We start from the raw sequence: 22,935 nt of genomic DNA, 5'->3' as shown, positions 1-22,935 counted from the left end.
TTATTCAATTAATTTTTAATTAATTACAAGAACCAATTAAAAAGAAAATTTCTAGAAAGATGTTAGCCCAAGGTTAAAAGTTCCTCTCTTTGAGGCAGCTAGGTGGCACAGTGGATAAAGCACTGGCCCTGGATTCAGGAGGTCCTGAGTTCAAATCTGGCCTCAGACACTTGACACTTACTAGCTGTGTGACCTTGGGCAAGTCACTTAACCCTCACTGCCCCACAAAAACAAAAACAAAACACACACACAAAAAAGTTCCTCTCTTTAATCCCTCTTATTCTCCTAAACCTGCCCTTATTAATCTTTTTGCTTTTATATTCCCAGTGCCTAAACACTGAGTAGGTATTTACTAAATGTGTGCTGAATTGATGAATTTTCTTCCATTTTCCCCAACAATAATGTTGTTTTACATCTGTATGAAATTTTATGCATTTCAAACTATTTTCTTTTTTTTAATTTAAATTTTTAAGTCAACAAAAATCTATCTTCTCCTCCCTCCCCCACCTCTCTACCCCTTGAATAAGAAAGAAAAAACCTTTGTAAGAAATATGTATAATCAAGCAAAATAAATCCTGGCACTGGTAATGCCAAAAATATGTCTCCATCTCCTAAGTCCATCAGTTGTCTGTCAGGAAGTGGGCTGCATGTTTCATCAGGGGTCTTCTGGAAGCTTTTTGGCCATTGTGTTGATCAGCATTCTTAAATCTTTCAAAGTTGTCAAACTGTTTTCACATACTTCTCATGTGACTTTCACAACAATCATGAGTTGGCAAAGGTACTATTATTACATTCATCTAATACATGAGTAAACTGAGGCTCACAGAAATTAATTGGTTTACCCAAAGTCACCTATTAGTGTAGAACCAAAACAGTTTTCTTAATTCCTAGTCAGGTGTTCTTTCTACTACAATACCTACCCAAAGTGGACAGTACCCTAGGTCTGGAGTTAGGAAGACCTGAGTTCAAATCCAGCCTCAGACACTTACTAGCCATGTAACCCTGGACAAATCACTTACTCCTATTTGTACAGTTTCCTCATCTGTAAAATGCTGGAGAAGGAAATGGCAAACCACTCCAGTATCTTTTTGTTGTTGTTGTTTTTTGTTTTGTTTTAGTGAGGCAATTGGGGTTAAGTGACTTGCCCAGGGTCACACAGCTAGTAAGTGTTAAGTATCTGAGGCCAGATTTGAACTCAGGTACTCCTGACTCCAGGGCCGGTGCCACTGCGCCACCTAGCTGCCCCCACTCCAGTATCTTTACCAAGAAAACCCTAAATGGGGTCACAAAGAACCAGATACAACTGAAACAACTGAATAATAACAAAACCTGCTGGTGGTATGGGGTGATGACACTCAGAACTAAGAAGACTGATGACACTGCTTATAAAAATTAACACCTAGGTAAGAATTACAAGTAAATGAAAGGTATTTTAGAAAGATCGAAGCACTCAGAATCAAAAAGCCTGTGGTCACATCCTGGCTTTGCCGTTCACTAGCTATATGTTCTTATTCGAGCTATTTTTCTTCTCTGGGCCTCATTTTCTTCATATGTAAAATAAAGAGGCTGAACTAGTTAATTTCAAAGGTTCCCCCCAAAAAGACACTCTTATTCTTATGATTAACTCTCACTCAACACACATAGTAAAGGGAACTACTTCTATAAGCAGAGAGCCAACTATTACTTTTCTTCTAAAAAAGGGGGGCTCCTTACTGCTACATACTGTAGAAAAACCAAGTCTCACAGACATCTCATTAGAAATCATCTCTGCCAGGGCAGCTAGCTGGTACAGTGGATAGAGCACCGGCCCTAGATTCAGGAGGACCTGAGTTCAAATCTCTCCTCAGACACAACAATTACTAGCTGTGTGACCCTGGGCAAGTCACTTAACCCTAATTCTCAGACACACACACACACACACACACACAGAAATCATCTCTGCCACTCCTGGGGTAAATTCATACATCTGCTATACTTATCTAATGTTATCAGAAAAAAGAAAGTCTCATATTTGCAGCTGCCCAAGGCTTCAAAGCCATCTCTTTAAATGTAAATCAAAGAATGTAACAGGAAAACAAAAAATCCACTATAGATATAAGAGCTTCTAGAACAGAGAGACCATTTTAATATTAATATAAGAAAATTATTTCTAAACACTTAAGACCCAGATAATTTAGGGCAAGTAAAGGCAGAATAAGAATTTAACTGTAGGAATATAACTCTGGATGTATGTGTGAGTATGATGATTTTTTAAAAAGACCTATTTGCTATGGGCATGTAGAGGGTCTTGGATGAGAATGAAGAAAACAACTAATATTACCATATTTGATGGATAGAGGAACTATCCTTCACTGTATTTAAGAGGCAAGAAGGGACTAGGTGATTAAGTGAAAGGAAAGCCATGGCATGCTACAAACCTAACAACAGCTTTAGTTACTGAAAGTCAATCAACCCATGAAGTAAACCCAGTATTTTCCCTGATTTATTTCAATTTTCCTAGATTTTCATAAAATATTTTTAGCCTATAATTTCCCTGAACCCAGTTTCAAATGTTTATACCCTTCACTGAGCCCATCATGGTAACCCTTGAACAAAAAAACCTGGCCTTTAATCTTAGCTCCAGAACTAAGGACTGTGACCTCAGGTATATCATTTATTGTTTCTGAAGCTCAGTTTCTTCATCTGCAAAATAGAGAAAATTAGATAATAGGATTATAGATTTAGAGTTGGAAGGGACCTCAGCACCAATCAAATCCAAACTTCTCATTTTAAATATGAGGAAACTAAGGCTAAGAGTGATTAAGTAACTTGCCCCTGGGTTAAACAGCAAAGTATCTGAGACATGATCTAGGCAGACCAACACCAGTATTCTATCTCCTACTCCATGCCACCTCCACAAAATAATATCAGCTTTGCCTATTTTAAAGACTGGTTCTGAGAATCAAATAAAATAATATATATTAAAACACTTTCAAGGAAGGAAACCAGCATCTATTAAGCACCTACTGTCTGCGAGGCATTGTACTAGGCACTTTACAAATATTATCTCGTTTGATCCTCATAACAACCCCGAGACATAGGTACTATTGAAACTGAGTCAAACAGAAGTGATGTGTCTTGCCCAACATCTTACAGCTAGTAAATCAGATCTGGACTCCAGGCGCAAGGCTCTATCTACTCTGCCACCTAACTGCCTTGAAGGGCTATACATATTGAATGTATTATTATAATCACCATAATATGGTTCTCTCTGAGTTACTGACAACTTACCTTAAGTGCAGAGATATGTATTGCCTGAACATCACCCCCATACTCTTCACAAACCACATCATAAGCCAAGAGCTCTTTCTTTATTCTTTCAGGATCAGCTTCCGGTTTGTCACATTTGTTTATAGCAAGAATGATAGGAACTTTAAAAAAATACAAGTTTCAAAAAGGTGAAATGATAAGTGAGTTTACAGTACAACTTCCTTCTCTGTCACTTAAGATGATAAGCCCTCAGCCATACTGATTTTCCTTTATTCAGTAGCTTTACAACATTCACCTTGGGGTCTAATAGTGAAAACTAATAAAAGCAAGCAATTCTTTACTAACTTTAGCCATTGTTTCTGTTATATTATACACAGCAAAGATATAAACTAGGGCCTGGCTTTTTAGTAGGAAATATAGTGAAAATATGAACTATACCATCTGCAGTTCACGGATTTAACAGTCTGATTACTTTCCTGGAAACTTCCTGGAGATTTTGAATATTTAGCAAAATGACAAATTATGCAAATGCTCTAAATCACTAAATCACTAAATTTTACAGTCATGAAGGTCCCCCGAATTTTACAGATAAATAAACTGAGGGCAAATAAGGTAAAGTAATTTTATCTAAATCTTTTTTTTTTTTTAAGAGACTGGAGTCTCTCCCTCTCTCAAACAGGCTGGCCATGTATAGTAGCCACTCCTGATAGTTATGGAAGCTTTGACCTTTTCCTAAGTTCGTTCTCCTGAGTTTTTCCTGAGTTCTCCCTCCATAGACAGCCTGTTGGCGCTTCACACCCAAGGGCTCACCACATTAATGAAGAATTTAGTATGGCCACCTAATGGACATTAGCCCTCCTGAAGTTCAGAACTGAGATCCCCAAGCCTCACTCAGCCTCCCTAGGTAGCAGGGATTAGGGGTGTGCAGCTTGATCAAGGTCGTAGAGCTCCTAATGAGCAGTCAGGATAAAAGTCTAGGTCTCATTTCCTGATCCAGTGCACTTTTTTTACCCCCCAAAAAATGCAACCTCACAATGTGAGAATGGAAATGACTAAAACAGAAGCACATTTTTAGCAAGACATTTAAGTACAATCTAATTGATTGAGGATTTCTGTATGTCTTTTAAAATTATTTCATACTTCAAATGAGATAAGCTATGTGGAAAAAAATATTGTAATATCTACTTATATGTAATATATTATTTATCATCTGAAAGCTATAGGAGTAAAAAACATAAAGATAAATATATATGTGTAAATTCAAAATACACACACAGATAATTAAGTCCATTTCTACTGAAGAATGTAAAGATCTTCGAATATTTTAGGCAACTATAATCAGAGACCTTTTAAAAGTTATCATGATTTTATGGTCAATCTCATCATTCCTACTGAGAAGTAAGGACCTAAAGTACATTGTAACTGATCTCAAGAATCTAAAACCTATAGATTTCAGATTAGCAGACAAAAGGAAAAGAATCGGGGGCAGCTAGGTGGCACAGTGGATAGAGCACCGGCCCTGGAGTCAGGAGTACCTACCTGAGTTCAAATCCAGCCTCAGACACTTAACACTTACTAGCTGTGTGACCCTGGGCAAGTCACTTAATCCCAATTGCCTCACCAAAAAAAAAAAAAAAAAGGAAAAGAATCCATTCCTGTAGAGTTTACGCACTGCTTTAATATGTTTATTTACCATCATCAGTAATACCAGCACTCAAAAAAAAAGTAGTACCAGCACTCATTCTCATTTACCTGGCACAATGAATTCTCAATTACATTAATGGAGGGAAGCAAAAACTAAAATAATGCAAAACGGAATAATCCAAATACCTGACATTGAAATGTATCTGGGGACTTACATTTTAATATGTCTGTGTCACTATATTATACTACTTTAAAGGTCTGACTTAAGAGAAACTAGATCTGATTATCTGGGACAGATTTTCTTCATATAAAGTAAATTCAGGGAGCTGAGTTGTCTATAAATCTATTAAGCAGACAAAGAGATGAGTTAGCATTATGTGTTTGAGATGTCAATAAAGTAAATCCATAAATACTAGAAAAAGGATTGTCCCTAAATCTAAAAGCAAGATTTCACAGGGGACAAATCCCACTAAGGACAATAAAATGAGCACTGTGAATCAATATTGCTAGAGCACCTTCCCCTGGGAAGAGTGTATAATCCTTTCACAAAACTAACTCTCAAAAGGAAGATATCATCCCAATTTTACTAATGGAAAATGAGGTCAAGTTATTTCCTACACTTTGTACACTTAATAGTAAGGATTCTCTCTGATAAGGTGTGAAAATTCCTTTTTGGGATTTAGAAGAACAGATTTGAGACTGAACAGCTTTCTTACATTGTGCTAGGTCCATGAACACTTGTATGCTTAATCAAATAATGAAGCAAAAATGGTCAGTCACACAAGATACCTTGAGCATTTTGGGCATGCTGAATAGATTCCACAGTTTGTTTCATTACTCCATCTTCTGCTGCTACAACTAATATGATAATATCAGTGAGATGAGCACCTCTGGACCTCATTGCTGAAAAAGCAGCATGTCCTGGAGTATCAAGAAAGGTTATCTTTTCCCCAGAAGGTAGAGAAACTATAAAAGCAGAATTCCAAAGAGACAAGAAATTCAAAATATATTATCTTTAATTTAAACAAACACAATAGCCACTACTGAAAGCATTCAACTATGAAATAAGTAATGACTTTATTTGTTTTAGGAAACAATTAGAATTCAGAGTAGAGATGATAAATTCACATTAAAAGATGATGAAACATCAATATCATCTTTAAATTGTACAAGAAGTATCTTCTCTTTCATGTAGCATTCTTTAAATTTCAAACTTACAACAAAATTCAAAAACATGCCTATGTATATTCTGAAGAAAAAAACCTGAACAATCAGGGATAAGAACCTGTGTTTTGCATATATATACCACTCCATTTTAGAAAAGAGAAAACCATAGCTATATCACTTCTCTGAGCAACACTGTTAACATCTAGGAAAGAAAGTTATAAATAAATGATCCAATGATTTTAAATTCAAAGTTTATTGTACAGTTACTTAGATTAGAAAAAGGATTAGAATACTAAATTTACCTCTTATAAAATGTACCTATTTCATGGGTAGCTAGAGAAAGGGAAATCAGATGGACAGTTTGCACTGGTAGGCAAATGATAAGGATGACCACTGTTGCTGTTATTATAGTAACACTTAAATCATGAAGGATTTAAGGAAAAATTTGGGTAAGAGTCACCTAAGATAAGAAGGCATGAAGCAGTAGTGTTCTGCACTAATGAAGGAGGGTGCCCATACCAAAGAAATCATGGACTTATCAACATATTTATGCACATTTCATCCAAATCAGTAGTAGATTTGTGCTTCAGTCTGTCCTCTCCATACTTTTAAATTTAAACACTGCATTTCACATTATTGACATATGAAAATTACAAATGATGTTCCTAACCACATTAAAAGATAATCTATTTTCATACCAAGAAAGGCACCAATATGTTGAGTTATGCCTCCTGCTTCCATTGCTACTACTTGAGTTTTTCGCAGTTTGTCAAGTAAAGTTGTTTTCCCATGATCAACATGACCCATTATGGTAACAACTGGGAACCTTGGGATTAAGACAGCTGGATCTGGATCAGGCCTACAATAAATAGCAAAGAATTTTCATTCCAAAAATGTTAGAAATATATATCGTGTGTACTGGTTCTCAGTTTGCTCTTTAAGTTAATAATGAATCACAGAATAATCATCACTTACATAAATATCATCATACTTCCTTTCTTCTAGATATGAAATCATTCACTATGTCATCAACTCCAATTCTTAGAATATCTATTTTCCTTCCAAATTAAGCTCAAAAGCCATCTCCATCATTGGCTGTTCCCGATCCTCCCTCAACTGTCTAAAGCTTCCCTCCATAATTACCCTGTATTTGCTTTGTATATATTTCTCTATGTATATGATGTCTCCCCTATAAACATGTAAGCTCCTTGAGAGTAGCAACTTGTCCTGTATCCCCAACATCTAGCACAGAAACTGAATTGTGTTAAGTACTCAATAAATCCTTGGTGATTGAATGGTGCTTCCATTTTAAAAAAATACTAAACTCAAAAAAGAAAAATACTAAACTCGAGTTTTACCTTCTCACAGCATCTTTGTTTTCTCTGACTTTGTCTTGTTTTATTTGGACTCTTTTGTACTTCATCGCAGATTTTTTTAAAACTTCTTTAATCCAAATATCATCTAGGGGTGACTCAGGCTCAAGTAAGTCAATGTCAAGAGCAGTGTTCAACAGGGCCTCATACACATGATCTAGCAAAAGAGAGGATACAGCCTTTAAGAAGAATAAAATACTGCTATGTTCAATTTCACCAATATTTATTTTAAAAGGCTGTAGATATTGCCATATTTGACTAGGCACTGGGGAAAATGCAAAGCTTAGTCAAGACAAGGTCCCTACTCACAAGAAACTTAAGGTTTAGAAAGGAGACAAGACACGAACACATATTACTACAATACACAGGGGCATTAGAAAGATACAAAAAAAGTGTTGTGTTGCTACCAATAGGACTATGCGGAAAGGCTTCATGGATGAGACAGCACTTAAGATAAGCCTTAAGGGATGGGTAGAGGAAGTCAACAGACAAGGAAAAAGAGGAATTTCCAGCCATTGGAAACAACCTTTAACCACAATATGTCAGAAAAGTCACAGGTTGTTTATTGGGCTTGACCCTTGAATAGAGTATTAAATTCATCCCAAAGCTTGGTCTGAATCTTGCAGTTAACTAACCAGGGCAAGGAGCTCAGACCAAGGGAGGGCCTACAGTTCTGTCTCTCTGAGCCTTTAGAAGCTTCCCCCCAGGTGACAGGAGCAGCTGACAGGAGCTATAACCAGGGCCAAACCAAATGAGTAAGGAGCTTACAAAGCTCAAACAAGGAGTACAACAGTAAGTCTTCATGGTAAAATGGACCACTTTGGGCACACTGAAATCCCCAGACTAAGCTATTCCAAAGATCCTTAAAGAAAACAGTACTCAATACTCAAAAAGAGCAGCAAGATCCCAAAGAATACAATCAGGAAAAAAAAAAGGCCCAGACACTCTCTCAAGAATTGCAAAAAGTCTGACCCTAACTAAAGCCCCAATTACAGGAGCAAGGATGAAAGAATGAGTAAACAAACAAAAAAGAATCTCACCATAAAGAGCAATTATGACAGTGAATCTCAAGACACAAACCCCAAAAAGAATGATTCCAAAATATTTATGAGGAAAGCCTCAAGGTAAGACATAGCTTGGGTACAAGGTCAACTAGAATTAGCAAATAATAATAATAATAAAGCAAGACTAAAAAGATTTTTTTAAAATAATTTTAGAAATTAAATAAGAGTTTTAGAAAGAACTGGAAAAGAAGTTAGAACTTTCATGGGAATATCCTGAAGAAGAAATTAACATTAAAATAGATAAAACAGAAGTTAATGACTCCATGAGATAAAAAATATTAAAACAAAATCAAAACACTGAAAAAGAGAAAAAAGGATAAGATCTCATGACAAAAAAAAAACTAACTGGCTAAACAGATAAAGGAGAAATAATTTAAGAATCATTGGGCTGGGGCAGCTAGGTGGCATAGTGGATAAAGCACTGGCCCTGGAGTCAGGAGGACCTGAGTTCAAATCCGGCCTCAGACACTTAACACTTACTAGCTGTGTGACCCTGGGCAAGTCACTTAACCCCAATTGCCTCACAAAAAAAAAAAAAAAAGAATCATTGGGCTACCTGAAAGCCATAATCATAAAAAGAACCTAGACAGAAAATTTCAAGAAATCATAAATGAAACCTGCAGATAGATTAGATCAAGAGAGCAAAGTTAAAATAGAAAGAATTCATCAGTCACCTGACAGAAATCCCGAAATAAAAACTCATAGTTTTTAAATAAAAACTCGGTCAAAATCCAGAGCTTCCAGGTCAAAAAATACTGCAAGCACCCCGAAAGAACAAGTTCAAGAGCCACAGTGAGGTTCACACAAGATTTAGCAGGTGTGACCATAACTGAGCAGAGAGCTTAGAACATGATATTCCAGTAAGCAAAAGTTATAAATAAGCTGGAGGCAACTAGGTGGCCCAGTGGATAAAGCACTGGCCTTGGATTCAGGAGGATCTGAGTTCAAATCCAGCCTCAGACACTTGACACTTACTAGCTGTGTGACCTTGGGCAAGTCACTTAACCCTCATTGTCCCACAAAAAAGTTATAAGCTTATAACCAAGAATAACCTACCTAACAAAACTGCGTGTAATCCTATAGGACCTTTAATGAAATAGGAAACTTCCAAGCATTCCTAATGAAAAGGCAAGAGCAGAGTAAAACTTGACATAAAAACAAAACAGTCAGGAGAAATAACAAAAGGTAAATACAAGTAAGCAGCTAGAACAAATTAAACAGATGAAGTGTTTACATTCTAATAGGAGATAGGATGCAACTGTCTTCACAGAACCCTAATGTCATTAAAAAAGATAGAATCAGGGGCAGCTAGGTGGCGCAGTGGATAGAGTACCGGCCCTGGAGTCAGGAGAACCTGAGTTCAAAGCTGGCCTCAGACACTTAACACTTACTAGCTGTGTGACCTTAGGCAAGTCACTTAACCCCAACTGCCTCACTAAAAAAAAAAAAAAAAAAAAAAAAAAAAAGATAGAATGCCTTGGAATGGTTTTATTATGTTTTGATGATCTTACAGAAGAAAGGAAAGGAAAGGGGAAAGAAATACATTACAGAAAAAAAATGGGAATGAAGGGTAGGGGGATTTATCCCATTAATTGGAGTAAACAAACAGAATACCACAAACAAGAAGCAAGAGTTAAAGGAAGTAGGCAACACTTGGACCTCATTCTCATCTGAACTGGTCAAATAAAAAGGTAAAAACACAAACACACACAAATCTGAGTGCAAAAATACATTTAACTCAACAGAGAAACAGGAGGAAACAAGAAGGGAGCATAAGAATGTAGACTCAGGGAAGGGTTAGTCATAAGTATAACAAACTTTGGAGGATAAAGGAAATATTTAGCAAGTAAGGTTTTAAAAGAAGTAATAGTAGTAGTAGTAGTACCATTTTTATATAGTGCCTACTATGTGCAAGGTACTGTGCTAAGCCCTATAGAAATATTGCTTCTTTTGATCCTTGCAAAAACTCAGAGATATAGGTGCTTTTATCATTGCATTTTACAGTTAAGAAAACTGATGCAGATAGAGGTTAAGTGACTTGCCAAGTGTCACACAGCTAGTAGACTGTATTTGAACTCAGAAAGATGAGTCTTCCTAACTCCAGGCCTGGAACTCTATCCACTGGACCACCTAGCTGCCATAGATAAACAGTGATATTTTACTGAAAGGTAACAGAGACAGTGAATTAATACCGATACTTAACATGAATGCATCAAATAGTATAGCATTTAAATACTTAAAAGTCAACAAATATTTAACTTAAAAGAAATTCTAAATAAGCTACAGAGAAAAATATAAAGTAAAACCATAATAGCAGGAAACCCCAATGTACTCCTTTCAGACCCAGACAAATCTCACCTAAATAAATGAATGAACAAGTAAATAAGACAAGAAAAAAGTTAAAAGATCTAAATAGAATTTCAGTAAAATTAAATATGATAGATCTCTGGAAATTTCTGAATGGAAATAAGGAGAGGGAAGGAAGGAGGGAGGGAGGGAGGGAGAGAGAGAGAGAAAGAAAGAGAGAGATTTCTCAGTTGTGCATGGCACCTTACAAAAACTAATTATGTACGTACAGCATAAAAACCTCACAAAAAAATGAAGAAAGCCAGAAATTAATAAACATATCTTTCCTGATCACATTACAATAAGAATTTTATTTTAAAAAGATCTACTGGGGTGGCTAGGTGGTGCAGTGGATAAAGCACCGGCCCTGGATTCAGGAGTACCTGAGTTCAAATCCGGCCTCAGACACTTGACACTTAGTAGCTGCATGACCCTGGGCAAGTCACTTAACCCCCATTGCCCCGCAAAAAAATAAAAAATAAAAGATCTACTAAGGAAAGGATTAAAGATTAATTTGAGACTAGTAATCCTAAAGAATTGGTGGATCAAAGAAAAAAATCATAGTGTGAGAAATAATTATTAATAATCAATATCTTGGGGGGCCTAGAGATCTTCCTTTCTTTCTTAGTCCTTCAGCCCTCCCAGACTCAAGGTCTGAGTTCTCTCTGAAAGTAAGATTCATCTGGGTCAAACAAGACCCAAGCTCTTTTGTCTAGAAAGCCCAAGGACATTGCTGATAGGATTAAACTATACTTAGATGAAAGGATTTGGGGTCAGGGGGTCTTACATTCTCTGATGGCATCCTTGGACTTCATTTTTTTTTCTTTGGGTGGGGCAATGAGGGTTAAGTGACTTGCCCAGGGTCACAAAGCTACTAAGTGTCAAGAGTCTGAGGCCGGATTTGAACTCAGGTCCTCCTGACTCCATGGCCGGTGCTTTATCCACTGCACCACCTAGCTGCCCCCTGGACTTCATTTTAATATAACCACCTCCAGGGGTTATTACTAGCTGTGTGACCCTGGGCAAGTCACTTAACCCCAATTGCCTCACTAAAAAAACAAACAATAATATAACCACCTCCAAATCATGTCAACCAATTAGATTTGTTTGCTGTGTAATGTACCTCCTACAGTGGAAAGGTATATGAGCAGAAACCGACCACAAGGAGGGGTCTTTGATCTGAGAGAGATGGCCACAGACTTCATTTTACTAATATTAATAAAATTATTAAATTAAATTACCCAGATACCATGTCTCATTATTTTTAATCATCATAATAGAAACAAGAGATATTTCATTAAATATAATAACACAATGGGACAATATACCTTCACTACACCTCAGACTGGATTTTCCTGTCAACTACCTAAAATTCACCATTTCTACAACCAAACCTTTTATTTTATTCCACGAACCAGCTCTTTCTCTTAACTCCATTTGGAATCGTAGCATTTAAAGCTAGGAAAAAACCTTGTTGCAAACATCACCATATTCCTAGGCACCTAGGCTTAAAACTAGAGTCATCTTTGATTCTTCCCTTTCCCTCACACAATTCTACCTCTGAAATATCCCCTCGTTCATATCCTCTTCTCCACTCACAATGCCACCACATTAGGGCACCTTATCATCTCCTGTGGCCTGAACTACTGATATTCCTGCCCTCTAATCTCTTTCCAATTCATCCTTTATGCAGTTGACAAAGTCATCTTCCAAATATGCAGGTCTGACCAACTACCTTGATTGCTCAAAGACCTTCATTAGTGCCCATATCTGGTAGTCAAGGTCTTCAACCATTCAAGTCTTTTTTTTTTTTTCCTGGTTTTGTTTTGTTTTTTTAATGAGGCCATTGGGGTTAAGTGACTTGCCCAGGGTCACACAGCTAGTAAGTGTTAAGTGTCTGAGGCCAGATTTGAACTCAGGTCCTCCTGACTCCAGGGCCAGTGTTCTATCCACTGCGCCACCTAGCTGCCCCATTCAAGTCTTATTTCATACATTCTATGAAGCCAAAAATAAATTGCCAATCCCATCCTGCCCTCTTCCACCTCCATATATATTTATAAAGGTAATTCTTCTACCTACATCTGAGATTTCTTCCATATATCTCCACATACTGAAATCTCTTTTTTCCCTCAAATCCTACCTTCTCCATGAAGCCCTCCCTGATCCTCCATCAGTCTCATTAAACAGTTACCCCTCTTTCCTCAATCTCTCATTGCTGTGCTCAATGAACTCCTCTTACGGACTTGTCATATCCTTAACTGTATTACACAAGTATTTATGTATAACTCTTATCCCATACTATTAGCAACTTGAGGGAAAAGGCTAAAAAGGCTAAAAACCTTTTAACTTTTTATCCTCAGGACCTAACACAGTTTATTGTACATGGTAAGTGCTCAATAAATGTTTATGGAATTTGTAATTAATGAAGGAGGTGAAATGGATAAGAGAAAAAGCATAAGGGAATATCAAAGACAGTCTTTGGCCTCATTCCAATAATCTACATCAATTTCTGAGAAAGGTTAAATGAGTAAAAATATTTGTTACAGATTTTGTTAAAGATAGAAAACTGTATGTGGCGATCTGTCAGAGGATTAATTTGGGTGGGAGGGGTGAGGCAATTGGGGTTAAGTGACTTGCCAGGGTCACACAACTAGTAAGTATGAAGTGTCTGAGGCTGGATTTGAACTCAGGTCCTCCTGAATCCAGGGCCAGTGCTCTATCCACTGCACCACCTAGCTGCTCCAAGGATTAATTTTGACGCATAACATGAAGTCTGAAAAACACTTTAAATGGTATTCTATTCTATATCCTTGATTGCTTCAATCTAATGATAAATGAAAAGCCAGCTCTTCAGTATTCTTGGGTTTCTTATCCTACAAAAACATCTGGCTCACCTATGTCTTTATTCATAGATCTGGCAAGGTCTTCAACAGTCATTCCATTCCACACCTCTACCTCCTGCTGTTCCTTTTTAGAGTTCTTCCATGGTAACTTAGATTTCTGTGGTCTTTCTTGCTACAAAAAAAAAAAAACACAAAAAAAAACCAAAAAACCCAACAACGTATATAAGAAGAAAGAAATCTAAATGCCATAATTAGATTATCTGTGGCTAATCTTTTTTTCATACAAAAGCTACTAAATTCTTTTCAAACATATTCCCACAAATAATTTGATCTTCAGACTGAAAATAACATGTGAAATTATTAATTTAGGACAATATACACTGTTTTTAACATAATAAAAAGGAAACTTGGTAGCAAAGAGTGCTGGACTTGTAATCAGGAGAAACCCGAGTTCAAATCCTGTTTTTGAAAATCACTGGCTGTGCGACCATGGGAAGGTTAACTTTCTGAAGCCCATTATTTTTATCTGCAAAATTGGAGATATTACCCTCATATAAATAAAAGGTTACTGAGAGGGGCAGCTAGATGGCGCAGTGGATAGAGCACCGGCCCCGGAGTCAGGAGTACCTGAGTTCAAATCCGGCCTCAGACACTTAATACTTAACTAGCTGTGTGACCCTGGGCAAGTCACTTAACCCCAATTGCCTCACTAAAAAAAAAAAAGGTTACTGAGAGAATCAAACGAAATAATATATAATGCTTTGTAAACTTTAAAGCACCATATTAATGCCAATTATTATCAGTATTTCTGGTCAAGTGAAATTTCTCTTCTCTTCCTACCCCCTCCAAAAAAAAGATTACCTAACATGCAGCATTTAAAAATAAGGAGTCTTTAAATAACAAAATATTCCAAATTAATTCCTAAGAATAGGACTGGGTACTGCCATCTTAGCATTAACAATAAAGTAACTACTAAGAAGATGTTGAGTACCTTCTTTATACTTGAAAGCCTATACTGTGATAAAGCAACACTAATCAATGTGTCTGTTTGCCAGGATTGTGGTACAAACAGCATAGTGGAGGAGGGCACAAGCTTCCATTGTACCAAACAAACTCTTCTTCGACACAGAAAATGCAGCTGCCTATAAGCACTGGGAAACAACATCAGATTCTCCAACTTCAGTATTATTCCCAAGTTCATTTTCCTCCTATAAAAAAATTTGTTAAAATCATTAATACTGAATGTTCAACGAAAATAAATCATGGTCCACAGATCTGATTATGTTCATGTAAATAAAAGACACTTCTCACATATCAACTACAGTAGATATTTATGCAGTTTCATTTTGAAAATACATTTCTAATAATTATTTTTTAATATGATGGCTCTTTAAACTAAACTGATTTATTCTGGTAATTCATTTTCTTTCCAAGTCCATTCTAAAACAATCACAACTTACTACCCTGTTTACTTCTGGATATCTTTTTTTTTTTTTTAACACACCAAAAATACATGGCTTTCAAAAACCTCCCATACCTCCCAACCCAGGAAACTAGCAAGAAATATCTTCCTTAATTTGAATTTAGGTCTTCTGGATTTCAGTAGCTAGGCACAATAAGCATTATAACATGGCTCTCACTACAGAAATTTATTGTTTGGAAGGCACCTGAGGAATCGAATAGTCCAGAGGTTCTTTTTCTTTTTTCTTTTAAAATTTTTTATATTAATTTTTATTTTTAGTTCCAAATTCTCTCCCTCTCTTCACCCCTCCCCCATCTATTAAGACGACAAGAAATAGGAAGCTCATTATACATCTGAAAAAACAAAAGCAAGAAAAATAAAGTTAAAAAAATACACTTCAATCTATACTCAAGACTTCATCATTTTTCTCTCTGGAGATGGATAGCATTTTTGATCAAGGGTTCCTTAATCTGAGGTCTTCAAACTTCATAGTTGTATTTTTTTGGTTGGTTGGTTGTTTATTTTTAATTTTGATAACTGCATTTCAATATAACTGGTTTCACTACAATCCTATGTTTCATTCGTTTAAGGAAAAGTTATCCTGAGGTGTCTCTAGGCTTCACCGGAATGGAGTCAAAGAGGTGCGTTCAGGATACAAAAAAAGGTTAAGAATTCCTGATCTAGTCCAGTCTCTCATTTTACAGATGGGAAACCCAGGTTCTATAAGATTACTGAGCTAGTGACCAAGCAGAATAACACCTTCTGTTCTCTGACTACTCGTCAATGGCTCTTTATTCACAATTATGTTCACTTAAAAGATAATAGGAGAGCAGCTAAAGTGGCTAAGTGGATAAAGCACCGACCCTGGATTCTGGAGGACTTGAGTTCAAATCCAGCCTCAGACACTTGACACTTACTAGCTGTGTGACCCTGAGCAAGTCACTTAACCCTCACTGCCCCTCCAAAAATTTAAAAAAAAAAAAAAGATAATAGGGCCATGTGGTTGGAAAAGCAGGAGCAGCAAAGCGGCATAGGTGAGTGTTGGCCTTGGGAGTCAGGGAGAACAAAGTTCAAGTCGTGCTTGGGCAAGTCACTTAGCCCCTCTCAGCCAGTTTTCCCATCAGTAAAATGGGCGCGATAATAGCACCTATTCCCTAGGGCTGTTGTGAGGACTGAATATGAGATAACATAGGTGGAAGCGCCTTGCAAACCTTAAAGCGATTCTTATTGTTGCTATCGCTGAAAACAGAGCTCAGCAGACAGAAAGTTTTCGTCTGACCTTTAAGACATGGGGGACCCCTGCAGTTCGGGATGTGTGTGAAGGCGTGTTACTCTGCACTGGCGTCCAGGTGGGATCAGAGGTCCCCACAGGGACCGGGGTCCATGATACAAGGTGACAGTGATCGTAGGAGATGCGAATACACACAAGGGGGCAGCTCGCCGTCCCGAGATCTCACGAAACGAGCATGGTTTCCAGCCAGAGCAGCAACGCCTAAGCCGACCCCACTCACAGACAGATAGAGGTGAATAGAGACGTCCCGGAGCCGGGAGAGTGAGTTCCAGACATCCCCTTCCGGCACCCGAACAGACTGCCAGTCCGTCCTTTATTGTGTCCCCAAGGTCTCTTCCGGCTTCCTCCGGAAGCACCGCTGCTCCAAAGAAAGATGTCCTTCCTCCGTGGGCCACACGGGGAGGGCGCCACCCAGCGGCCGGCCGCCCAGGAAGCAACTGCAGGGGCCTGGTCCCAGGACGCGCGTGCGTGTTGTGCGTGTGCGTGTGTTTAGTAACCCCACCCCGTTAGTTCTCGCTCCCTCCTCCCCTCTCTGGGAATCCTTAATCAAGCCCGTTCCTCTAGCGGTCCCCGCGGTCCTCAGCCTCCATAGTCCTCTCCGCATCTCTGTTTCTTTATCTAAAGTGTCTTCCCCATTTGACTGTGAGCTCCTTGAGGGCAGGGTCTTTTGCCTTTTCTTGTATCACCAACTACTACTAGCACTAAGTAGGCATTTAATAAATGCATATTGACTGACTTTTGCAATTTCCACCACGTTTCGCTCCAAGGGCCAAAGAAAACCTCTAACCCCTCTTTCAAGTGACAGGTCTGAGAGAGAGAGAGAGAGAGAGAGAGAGAGAGAGACAGAGAGAGACAGAGACAGAGACAGAGACAGAGACAGAGGAGGGAGAGAGACAGAGAGAGACAGACTGAGACGCATGGATGGACGGAGGGAGGAAGGGGAGGGGAGGGAGGGAGAAAGATTGCTTCTCTCCTCCAAGTTGAATATCCCCAGGTTCTAGAACCCACTTTTATAATGTGTGATCTCCAGTTGCTTTATTCTGACTACCTTCCTCCTGACTTCACTTTATGAAAACAAGCTCATGGGGCAGCTAGGTGGTGCAGTGGATAGTGCACTGGCCTTGGATTCAGGATGACCTGCGTTCAAATCTAGTCTTAGACACTTGACACTAGCTGTGTGACCCTGGGCTTAACCACTTAACCCCAATTGCTTCACAAAAAAACAAAAACAAAATAAGGTCATGAATGAGATTCCCTCACTTTTTTTGGGGGGGTAAGGCAATTGGGGTTAAGTGACTTGCCCAGGGTCACACAGCTAGTAAGTGTCAAGTGTCTGAGGCCAGATTTGAACTCAGGTACTCCTGAATCCAGGACCAGCATTTTATCCACTTCGCCACCTAGCTGCCCCAGAGATCCCCTCAACAAAAAAAGAGAGAGAGTGAATCCTACTAAGGTTAAGTGATTTGACCAGATTATCAATGATTTTCCTGAAATATAACACCCAGAATTGAACTCAGTGCTCCAAATGTGGATTTAAGGACCAGAGGGATTATCATTTTGCAATATTGAGTTTGACACTATTGCTCTTTACAAATATTTGTTTACTATTGTATTTAATGACATCTTGTTTGTTTACTAAAAATGTCCTTCCTTTTTTTTTTTTCTAACATAACAAATCCAAGTGAAAATTATTATGGCATGCAGTGTGAAGTATAGATCCAAACCTCATGTTTGTCATACAACTTAACTTGTTTTCCCAGCAGTTTTTATTGAAGAGTGGTTTCATTTCTCATCATTTTAAAAATATATGTTTAACAACGCTAATATTTTCTATTTTAGGTTCTATTCATGATTTTTCTATTTTGTTCTATTGATTTCTATTCATTTTCCAGTTTCAAATTTTCTAATTTCTGCTTTATTGTTCTGTAGCAAGAGCTGCCCACCACGTGTTGCACCAGAGTGTTGTTGTGTGGCTTGAAGAGAAGCCAAATGAGCATCTCTAGCCTGTTCTCCCTCTACCCTTCTCCAAAGGTAGACTTTAATTCCTGCCAGAAAGGGAAGCAGGAGGTTGGGACCAGAAACTTGGCCACTTTTCTTTCCTCAGAGAGAGAGTGTACTGGGCTAAAATTATAGTTATCTGCTCCTTTAATATTATTAGAGAAGGAGATGTTTTCAGGTTCAAGCTAAACTTGTGATCACTATTTCTTAATGGGTAAATATGAGAAAATGGGTAGTTGTCTCCTCTCAATGAGTATATAACAGTTAATCATACTCCTCCTGACCTATTTTTGTTGTTGTTGTTTTTCGGGGCAAGGGGGATTAAGTGATTTGCCCAGGGTCATACAGCTAGTAAGTGTCCAAGTGTCTGAGGCCAGATTTGAACTCAAGTAGTCCTGAATCCAGGGCCAGTGCTTTATCCACTGTGACACCTAGCTGCCCCCTCCTGACCTGTTTTTAGGACAAAGGTCTCAGATCCCCTCCTCCCCCTCTGGCTAACAAAATCACATGGTTCAAGGAGCCCTGGTCTAACCCTAAGCCTCATTGCCCAGCAAAAAATAGATAGATAGATAGATAGATAGATAGATAGATAGATAGATAGATAGATAGATAGATAGATAGATAGATAGATAGATAGATAGATAATGTCATGGGATGCAGAGCACCCCAGAAGTTCTCTGGGGCACATCAAGGAACCTTCTCCTTGAGAAACTAAACCAGAGGACAGATAACGCCTAGAGAGATAAGCTGAACCAAATCGGACAGAGCTAGCTTGGGATTCCTACCCTTCATTCTGATCTCCCTTACCCTGGGGAGATAAATTTGGGTGTGGCTGTGGCTGTAGACACCCCTACCCCAATTCCTCTAGTCACTACCAGTGGGGGATGGTCCTCCACTCCTCACCCAATTCCCCCAGCTACCACCAGTGGGGGATGGTCCACCCTCACTAAAGGAATTTTCCACGGGCAGATGGTCCACCCCCATCAGGCCTCTATAAAAGTACCTTCCAGTCTCCTGTTCGAGGAGATTTGGTACCTCTGAGCCATGTGCTTTATGCCAATCTCCCCATGAAAAGTCCAAGGATTTCTTTCATGGTTTCCCTCCCCCCACCCTTCCCTTCCCTTGCTCCTAAATAAACTACCACCTTATTCTAACTACTTTTGTGTGCAAGAGGGTGTAATTCTTTAAAGAGGAATTCCTAAGAACCCCAGCCCCTAACCCAATCCTGTACCCTATTTCCCCATATCAGATAGATAGATAGATAGATAGATAGAGATAGATAGATGAACGAACAAACAAATAAATAAATAACAACTGGCTGCAGATGTGGGTACTTGGGCCTGCATCTAACTAGATGTGAGATATTCGGCATGTTACTCAACACTTGAGGGCTTCAGTTTTCTTTTTTGTAATTTGACAGGTGTAACGATTGGAATAACGCCACCTGCTGGATACTTACTGTAGAGGAGTTCTGCCCATGAAGGGAAGGTCTTTGAGGGCAAGACCAGGAGTCAGGAAGTGACGCGGGCTAGTGGGAGGAGGAAGGAAGAGACTGGCGCTCAGGCTCGCTCTCTTTCCTCTGGACTCTGGTGGAGAGCGGAGCTAGAAATGTGCTCTCCCTTTAATAGATAGGAATCTAGGCCTTTTTCTCTCTCTTTACCAAATTCTTATTCTCCTTAATAAATGCTTAAAAGTCTAACTCTTGCTAAAGTTTATAATTTATTGGCGACCACTCATTAGATATTTTAGACAGACAAGCTAGAATTTTAACCCCTTACAGATGGCTGACCACGAAGAGGAAAGCTGAACCTCACTTCTGATCTTCCGGTTGGGTAAGAAATTTTCCCTACCCTAACCCTTTAAATCTTAAGTACTGCTGAATTGCCTGGTGTTTTCCCTTTAAATTTTTTCAAATGGACCTTTTAAACTCCCTAATTATCCTATTTTTGATTTTAGTCTGTTTAACCAGACAAATGGGAGATAAGATCATGTTAATGCTTTGTTTTTGTGGATTTTCTATTTTTCTTTTTATTTTTGTTAGAAGAGCCAGCAATGTACTCCCACAAAGAAATATCTCTCCCTCTCCCAACCATGCTTTTTCAGAGAAACCTGTAGAGATTCCCGCAGCTTTTTCCAGTTCTAACACTAATTGTTGCTCTAATTTTGCATGCCTGGAGGCAATGACCCACCCTCTAGAAGCTTTTAATCCCCTAGCACCTGGAGGCAAAGTGGGGGAAGAGGAATCCAGACCTGAGTTCAAAATCAAGTCTGATTCAAATTGCTCTGGTCCCTCCCCTCCTCTCCAGACCCCACCCTCTACTCCTCCTATGGCCAAGCCCATAGCTTCCCCTGCCTGGGAAGTCCAGAGATCTGATGCGCATGCTCAACTTTTTCTACCTGCATTTGCAGCTTTAGGCTCAGCCCTTCCCCAGCCTGGCTGTGCTTCTGAGACAATCTTAGAAAACCCTTTAAATTCCAGATATGCTCGATTTGTTCATAATTTTGCTAACCTGCTTTTGTCTTTAATTAGTAATCTTATAAAGCATTTGTATGGTGAAAACACTGACAGACAATATAGAGGGGTTAAAGAAGAAAACCTTAAGCTGAATGAGAATGACAATCATCACCATAGTTCAAGACTCCGCCTCTTTTGCCATGGAAGTATATATATTTTACAGAAATGTAGAAGTAAACAGCAAGGTATTGATATGAGTATTGGGGATTTTAGATATCGGAATCAAAAGTGTTCTGAATTCACTCAGAGTAATAGTATCAGTTCAGAGGTTACATAGGATTTCTGTGCTATTATATATACATTTTGAAATTAATGGTATGGGTTTATTTTCATAGAGATTTTCATGCTTTTGAGATTGTGTCTTATACTTAGTTTCTAAAACAAGGAGAATATTTGTAAAAGCTTTTTATAGTCATGTGATCAAGTTTATATTTTATAATACTCTTATTGATATTAAATTCATATTCATTTAGATTTCCCTAGTTTGAATTTCATTGTCTTTTATTATTCCATGTGTATTTTCTTCTATTCATTCATCTATCTATTTTTAAACATGGTTTTGATTTCATAATACAATGTTAATTCTAGGAGTATTGTGCTCCCATATTCTGAGTTGTTTGTTTTTGTTATTTTTTTTTCCTCAACTGATTATTTGATCAAACTCTTTAAAGCATTCCCTTGGCAAATTGGTTGCCATGGCAAGTGTAAATTGATTCTAGAAGTATTATTTTTGATAAGCATATTTTAAAAAAAAAAGAGGGGAATGTTTGTAAAAGTTTTCTTTTTTCAAAAAAGTTTTCTTTAGGATTGTGTTGTGCTTTAACTTGTATTTAAATATGTTAAGATTTTTCACAAAAGTAATTGTATACTAAGTAAAAAAAAGGGTATTATTTGAAATTGTTGCATAATTATATATTATATTCTGAGTCAAGATGTATTCACATTTTTTGCAATCATTTATTATCCTCAATTTTTAAATCCATATGAGACTTGGATTATGGGAACTTATCATTTAAGACACTAATTGCCTTTATTCTGAGTTATCAGATGCCAGTTGGCCAAGATGCCATCCAATCACAAGAGGAATACATGCAAGAGCAGACACTGAACTGTCACATGAGGGGAGACATGCATGAAGTCAAGGTATGGCCGAGGGAACGGCTTTTGACAAATGTTGAGGTTGGATTCTCTTGGTTTAATATTTTATTCTCTTTTTCCCCACAATATGGTACAGATGGCTGGAAGTATTCATCCCACCCATCTCACTTCTACACCTGGCTTCTATGCTCCCTCCTATATGCCTGATGCCATGGACATCTCAATCCCATGCATCTGATTAAGTCTGACTCAGTTTCCTCCAATATGTTCGGTGGCATGGACATATATTCCATCCACCTATTTTAGACCTGGCATACTGCATGGACAGTACATATTGCTCAAGTGTGGGAATGCTCATATCCCATCATTTCTCTGTTCTTTTATGGTAACCCCCATAATTATCTCAGGTGTCATGATAAATAACAGTGTTGAATTTGGCCTTGACACCTGTTACCAATTATATTAGATTTTCTAATTTCTCATAATGGCATGAGGATAATTAGGCAGATGATGCAAAAAGTGATGAAACAAAGATAAAAATTATTTTTAATAATTAATATCGCAGCAATTGTCTTCTCAATTACCCTCCATAAGGGGGGGACTATAGTAATATTATAATTTTAAAGAATGGTTCAATTTTTTTTATTATATGTTTCATGTGTAACAACCAAGATTCTGAATTCCCTTAGACATGTTTTTGAGAACTTTCATTGTTGGATTTGATTATTGACAAAGCTATTTTAAAGTTGTGTTAAGCTCAATTTTGTAGGAAATTTCCTGGCTGATTACCAGTATCCACACATCAACCCCTGAAAAGACTTCCATTCCACGACTACACCTAGAGGACATCTGAGAAAAGACTTTCAGAGACTTTAAATGAACAGT

The 22,935-nt window shown here is 38.0% G+C and overlaps 1 protein-coding gene across 2 annotated transcripts in view; it reads right to left on the bottom strand.

Annotated features, from left to right (window-relative positions):
• MTIF2 (mitochondrial translational initiation factor 2) overlaps nucleotides 1–16,759 on the bottom strand; it is a 34,773-nt gene extending 18,014 nt beyond the window's left edge. Inside the window, exons 1-7 of one of the 2 annotated variants that reach the window (XM_043988623.1) lie at nucleotides 16,428–16,759; nucleotides 14,678–14,894; nucleotides 13,738–13,858; nucleotides 7,419–7,590; nucleotides 6,759–6,919; nucleotides 5,683–5,859; nucleotides 3,271–3,410 (exon numbers count right to left, since the gene is read on the bottom strand). In XM_043988623.1, the coding sequence (XP_043844558.1) occupies nucleotides 3,271–3,410; nucleotides 5,683–5,859; nucleotides 6,759–6,919; nucleotides 7,419–7,590; nucleotides 13,738–13,858; nucleotides 14,678–14,887 (981 nt within the window). In that variant the 5' untranslated portion in view covers nucleotides 14,888–14,894; nucleotides 16,428–16,759. Of the gene's footprint in view, nucleotides 1–3,270; nucleotides 3,411–5,682; nucleotides 5,860–6,758; nucleotides 6,920–7,418; nucleotides 7,591–9,553; nucleotides 9,615–13,737; nucleotides 13,859–14,677; nucleotides 14,895–16,427 lie in introns of those variants that run through there. The other variant, XM_043988624.1, reaches the window with a different exon arrangement.
• Nucleotides 16,760–22,935: the final 6,176 nt, after the last annotated feature.

Source organism: Dromiciops gliroides, chromosome 2 (genome assembly GCF_019393635.1).
Source record: "Dromiciops gliroides isolate mDroGli1 chromosome 2, mDroGli1.pri, whole genome shotgun sequence".
In the NCBI taxonomy this organism is placed as follows: domain Eukaryota; kingdom Metazoa; phylum Chordata; class Mammalia; order Microbiotheria; family Microbiotheriidae; genus Dromiciops; species Dromiciops gliroides.
This window is presented reverse-complemented; position numbering and strand designations above follow the sequence as displayed.